We start from the raw sequence: 6,070 nt of genomic DNA, 5'->3' as shown, positions 1-6,070 counted from the left end.
AAGAATGGAGCTGTAGAAACGCTCCACAATCACTTGGGACGAAACTTCTTTAGATAAACTTACATCAAAAGCTAAGAATGTTTTATCTTTGTCCTGTAAAGTTCCTATTTTGGAGATGCATGTTTTTCTTTAGACAGAGCAAAGGTCTGGCAATGGTTAAGCTAACACATTTGAGACAGAATCTTAATGTGTTGCTTATTTGTTTTTATTCTAATGTCTATTTTATTAACATATAAATATCTACTGTTTTTATACAGCAGGGTCCAAATGTTTGGGACCACTAGTGAAGGTGTTGTTTTCTTTTTCTTCCTGTTCAATTGAACTCTTTAATGTTAACAGCCTAGGCAGTCAGGCAGCCCAATGTATGGAGAAAGGGATCACTCCAAATAATGATTTTTTTCAGTGTAATGTTTAAAATGTCCAAATTCTTAGTATTTGGAACTGTTTGTCCCCCTTTTGCATAAATGACAGTGTGCACTCAAATTGGACCACTAAACCACTAATGAGAAGATCAAATACACCTGAGAGTCGTTTGAATATGTGATTCACTGAAAGAAATCGGGCAAAAAAAAATCGAATCTTTGTGTCCAAAAGCCTCAACATGGTGTCATAAATTACTTTTTAAATTAAAATTATTTAATTAATTAAAATAATTCAAATACATTTGAATGGTGGCCTAGAACGGTTGAATGTTTCTGCTTCATCTCTGTTTAATTTTTTTTTTTTTTTTATTCTAAAAACTTTTTTTAAAATTAAAGTTTAAATAAGATTCTCACACCTTTGGACCTCACTGTAAATTTCTTTACATATTTTTTTCAGATGCCCTTTTTACAGCACTATATGTCAGTCAAAAAGCTCTTGTACTTCATAATTTATATAATAACTGAACCTTATGTTTGTTAGACCCTGTACATGTTTGTAATCCCTTAAATGGCCAGGGCCGACCAGCAGGCCTAAAGTTTTATTACACACTTCTACAACCTAAGCCGTTTGCACTGAACACCCTGTAGTTACTGAAAAATAAGCCTGTATGTAATAAGTATGAGATTTCAAGGATTATAGCATACCCCCAATAATGAAAAGGCATCAAATAGATTACATTTAATGTCAAATCAGTGATTCCTTATGGAACACATATGTCAAACATGCTACTCATATGAAAGCCAAATAATTTTTTTTGTGGGTTTAGTGAACTACTGGAGAGTTTCATTTCAAGGCCAGTCAAGACGGGTCCCACTTTTATGCAAAGTGGCCAAAAACATGCTCCCTCGTCTACAAGGTGTACAGTTTCTCACAGACTGAAGATAAGATATGGAGCATACAGGCTGGTGGTAGGTATATATTGGCCTCAGAGTGAAGAACATCAATCAGCTGAAAACATGGCCTTCCTCTGGATCCTATCGTGCCTCGCCTTTGTCAGCGCAGCCTATGGTAAGAGCTTAAGACAGTGATTTAATTTATCTGTCATTTCTGCATTTTTATGTGGTGTGGATGTTTTAATGCAGATACATTTCAAATAGATGAGAGTGTAATGGATGGGTTTGAACATTCCTTTGGGTAAAAATCTTTTAGGTCAAAATTCATCAAGTGCATTTTTCTCTTTCAGGCTGTGGAGTTCCTGCTATCCCTCCAGTCATCACTGGCTACTCCAGGATTGTGAATGGTGAGGAGGCGGTGCCCCATTCCTGGCCCTGGCAGGTGTCTCTGCAGGTATGATCCATATCTTCGCTCATTTACACAATGTAATATAAACTAAGCACTATTAAGGAACCTTTGGTTTTTAGTAGTGCAGATGTTTGCTTTTTTAACATTTGTATCTGATGTTTAACCCTTTAAAATCTCAGCCTTATTACTTTTTATTATCCAACTACTACATGGACTATAAGGCCAACTGGCTATGATTCCTTGGGTTATTGAAGTGTGTAATAACCGTCTGGACCAGCTGATGTGTCCAGAAATGTGAAAATTAATATTGTGCTACATACAGGACTCCACCGGTTTCCACTTCTGTGGTGGCTCCCTGATCAGTGAATGGTGGGTTGTGACTGCTGCCCACTGCAACGTGAGGTAAGCCTTCCCCCAGTTAGAGCCGCTCGTTACTCCCAAATATACCAGAGAGACAAGTGTCTTTTGACTCTGTAATGTATGTACTGTTCCTTACACAGGACCTCCCACCGTGTTATCCTGGGAGAGCATGATCGTTCCTCCAATGCTGAGCCCATCCAGACCATGACTGTTGGCAAGGTGTGCATTTCAATATTAGTAGTACTACATTAATAATAACAATGAAAGATTTATTAAATTAATCAGCTAACTTAAGTCAATAGCTGTGCATTCATTTTGGCTTAAATATAACCGAATAATTCAATGAGTAAACATCTCTCCTGCATCAGGTTTTCAAGCACCCAAAGTACAATGGCTTCACCATCAACAACGACATCCTTCTGATCAAGCTCGCCTCCCCTGCCCAGCTGAACGCTCGCGTGTCTCCTGTGTGTGTTGCTGAGACCAACGACAACTTCCCTGGTGGCATGAAGTGTGTGACCTCTGGATGGGGCCTGACCAAGTATAATGGTACCTCTCTACACTTTATCTCTCTTAAAGTGAAGGTCTGGTTAAATATCAAGTTTTTCCCTTGCTGCAAATGCAGTCAATTAGCCAAGACATTTTTGTGCGCAAAGTTTGGTTCTTTTGTTTTGAACTGAAGTTGTGAGGCCAACAAACAATGAATAATCTATAAAAAAAAGTGTAGGACATTCAAAATTCATCATTCAAGATACTTGCTATGTGACAATCCAATATGAGGTTACTTAACAACTCAACACTGTTTGAGGCAAATATTTGATGGGTTAGGCATGCAGCTGCATGATGCTAACTGGTGGCTATTGGCTACATTTGCCTTGTAGCATCAATTAAAAACTAAAGAAGCAAACTTCTGACACCAAATGTGCCCTGACTGACCGGTCAAGGCTCAGAGGAAATCTCTAAAAATAAGATTGTTTTGTTGAACTATTCCTTAAACATTGTTTAAAGCTTGATGTTATCCTATTCATAAGCTGATATGCAGTTCTGGGCAGAATACTTAAAAAGTACACTGTCAAAAATGTATTGAGTAACATATTTTATTATAATACATAAAAATTCACGCATCCAGAAATACATTGAAATTAAGTTTAGAATGAATAGAGGCAAGGCAGATGGAAAAATCTCTTGTTGTTAGCATTACTTTGGTCTGAAGCAGGCAATAAAAACAATGCTGCTCTCATAATCCACTGCCGTCTCATAAACTAAGCAAAAAATTCACTTTCAAATTTAACTATAAAGTGGACAATTATGTGATTTGCCATGAAACACATGGACACCAATTTTCACTTGTGCACATGTCCACCACTGAGTAGACGCAATCAACCCTCAAAAAAGTTCAGTAACGGCAGTCGTGGGCTGGAGGGTAGGGACCCGGCCATGTGACTGGAACATTGCCGGTTCGATCCACAGAATCAACAGTACATGTCTGAGGTGTCCTTGAGTGAGGACTGCTCCCTGGGTGCTGCGGATATGGCTGCCCACTGCTCCAGGCAAGTGTGCTCACTGCCCCCTAGTGTGTGTGTGTGCTCACTAGTGTGTATGTGGTGTTTCACTTCATGGATGGGTTAAATGTGGAGGTGAAATTTCCCCACTGTGGGACTAATAAGGGTCACTTAACTTAATGCTGAGATAAATAGCTGGCCCAGCACTTTGATTTATCCGCCTACTCAGGCTTTAGCTGGAACTTAAATGTTTGTAAAGAAGCCATTTTGAGGTCTTTTTGAGAGCACATCTTTACAGGCTGATTGTTAAATAGTTCATATCAGGCATTGATAGTGATAGTGATATATTGGCATATTGGTAAATAGATGGTAAATATTTTTTTTATTTAGTGGGTAAATATTCTAAAAGTATTCCCCAAAAAATTCAAATGTAACTACACCTAAATATCACCTTTAAAAGACGTAACCTGGACTGAATACAGTTTGCATATTTCGATAACATATTGTTAATACTAGTATTCTGTTACATCCAAACCAAATAGCTAAAATGCTAAACTATTTTTTTCAGAAAAATAGCACTTGCCTGATTCTGGTGTATACTTTTTGTCTTGAGAGAATTCTACAATATCACTTCAATAACTGTTTTCATCTTTGTAACTTGTCACTTTTTCTTCTACATTAAAGCTCCTGATACCCCACCTTTGCTCCAGCAGGCCACTCTTCCTCTGCTAACCAATGATGACTGCAAGCGTTACTGGGGCTCTAAGATCACTAATCTGATGATCTGTGCTGGAGCCTCAGGAGCTTCCTCATGCATGGTAAACCATTAGATCTCATGAAACACAAACAAAACTAGCTAAAATTTGCCTTTAAACTAAAACTACAACTTTTGCAAGTTCATTTTATCACTATAAGCCAATGAACATGCTGACCCACGCTATACTAATAAAAGTCTTTGGGCAAGATCTTTGTACCATGATGAAACTATAAGTCTCTAAGATTGTCTACCAAGTGTGTAAATGATACAGTATACAATTGTCATCCTCTGAAGCTTCTGCCAAAAGATCTGATGGAACAAAATCTCGTGTGTGTTTCAGGGTGACTCTGGTGGTCCTCTGGTGTGTCAGAAGGCTGGAGCTTGGACCCTCGTTGGTATCGTGTCCTGGGGCAGCGGCACTTGCACTCCCACCACGCCTGGAGTGTATGCCCGTGTCACTGAGCTCCGTAGCTGGATGGATGAGACAATTGCTGCTAACTAAAGCATCTTTATCTATTTAGATTCAACATCATCAATAAAGACGCTTTGATACCTTAATATTTAATTGTCCTCTTATTCCTTAAAATAGAAGCTTTAAGGGCTGTGGACAAAAATCAAACATTATGGTTCATCCAAAATCCACATCAAATGGCCACTTAGGGGCACTTGCTTCATTGGTGTACCTAGTAGGCTGTCATGACCAGTGATGCGAGCTGTAATTAACCTATTTTATCTGATATGTTCAGTTTGCATTTAACAAGTACACTGATATCAGTTTCTATAGGCTCCTCTTAAATTAATATGTTGTGTATTCTGTACACACCTTTGATGGTTTAATGGCAGTTGAAAGTTTTAATGGAGAAAAACACACGCACATAGATAGCAACAATATTTAAATCAATGTGCATTCATGAACTTAAGGTGAAAAGTTCATAATAAACTCACTTCATAACTTGCAAAACTAGAAAGCACTAGACATGGAGTTAACATTTCAACCAGCAGCAGTTTGTCAAAATATTGACTCAGTTTCTCAAAACCTGGACATTTTTTCCCTTGAGATACTGACTTAACACCTAACACCTAACCCCCAATTGCTCCCCAGGTGCCATGGATAGGGCTGCCCACCGTTCTGGGCAAGCGTGCTCACTGCCCCCTAGTGTGTGTGTCCACTGTGGTGTTTCACTTCACGGATGGGTTAAATGTGGGGATATAATTTCCCTGTTTGTGGGATTAATAAAGTATCACTTAACTTAATATCTTAAATAACTACTTTGTTCTTGAAATATTGGCTCAGTATCTCAAAGTAATTGTTTATTTACCCAAAACATTGACTTCATGTACATCAGTATTTTGGAGCAATAGTTCATTATTATGAGACACTAAGTCATCATTTTGACATAGTAAGTCATAGTAAGTCATTATTCTATTCTGCTAGGTCAGTGTCCAGAAAGGTAACTGTTTAGAGATACTAAGGAAAAAAAATGAAAACATTATTTTGAGATATTGTACCAATATTTTAAAAATATAAGCTCATACTTTTTGTCCAGAAATGAAGAAGAAAAAACAGGCATGTTCCTCCTCTACCTGATGGGAATGGGCTAATAGAAATTGAACACATTTATATAAAAACAATTAATAAGGTATTTTTTTAGACACCAGAAGATTACTGGGTTTAATGCCACACTGGCAGAAAAAAAAGAAATTACACAGGTTGTCAAGTTTTTGGTAAAGACTGATGAATCATTTAATGATTTAACAATTCTGAATTACAGAATTACTACTTCTA

At 37.7% G+C, this 6,070-nt stretch overlaps 1 protein-coding gene across 1 annotated transcript; it reads left to right on the top strand.

Annotated features, from left to right (window-relative positions):
* The first annotated feature begins 1,298 nt into the window (after window positions 1-1,298).
* LOC108432371 (chymotrypsin A-like) lies at window positions 1,299-4,842 on the top strand. Its single transcript, XM_017706142.2, has 7 exons — window positions 1,299-1,431; window positions 1,607-1,710; window positions 1,988-2,067; window positions 2,166-2,244; window positions 2,394-2,574; window positions 4,212-4,345; window positions 4,625-4,842. Exons 1-7 carry the CDS (start codon window positions 1,380-1,382, stop codon window positions 4,784-4,786), a joined length of 792 nt encoding a protein of 263 aa, XP_017561631.1. The 5' UTR covers window positions 1,299-1,379; the 3' UTR covers window positions 4,787-4,842.
* Window positions 4,843-6,070: the final 1,228 nt, after the last annotated feature.

This window comes from Pygocentrus nattereri, chromosome 25 (genome assembly GCF_015220715.1).
Source record: "Pygocentrus nattereri isolate fPygNat1 chromosome 25, fPygNat1.pri, whole genome shotgun sequence".
In the NCBI taxonomy this organism is placed as follows: Eukaryota; Metazoa; Chordata; class Actinopteri; order Characiformes; family Serrasalmidae; genus Pygocentrus; species Pygocentrus nattereri.
Note: the sequence above shows the minus strand (reverse complement) of the source record. Positions and strands in the feature narration are given on the sequence as shown.

What these genes read in the sequence shown, in the direction of transcription:
- LOC108432371 (XM_017706142.2), top strand. Translation starts at nt 1,380, where the DNA reads ATGGCCTTCCTCTGGATCCTATCGTGCCTCGCCTTTGTCAGCGCAGCC. An exon ending in CTTTGTCAGCGCAGCCTATG is followed by an intron (nt 1,432 to 1,606) that starts GTAAGAGCTTAA and finishes TTTCTCTTTCAG; the next exon opens with GCTGTGGAGTTCCTGCTATC. An exon ending in GCTGCCCACTGCAACGTGAG is followed by an intron (nt 2,068 to 2,165) that starts GTAAGCCTTCCC and finishes TTCCTTACACAG; the next exon opens with GACCTCCCACCGTGTTATCC.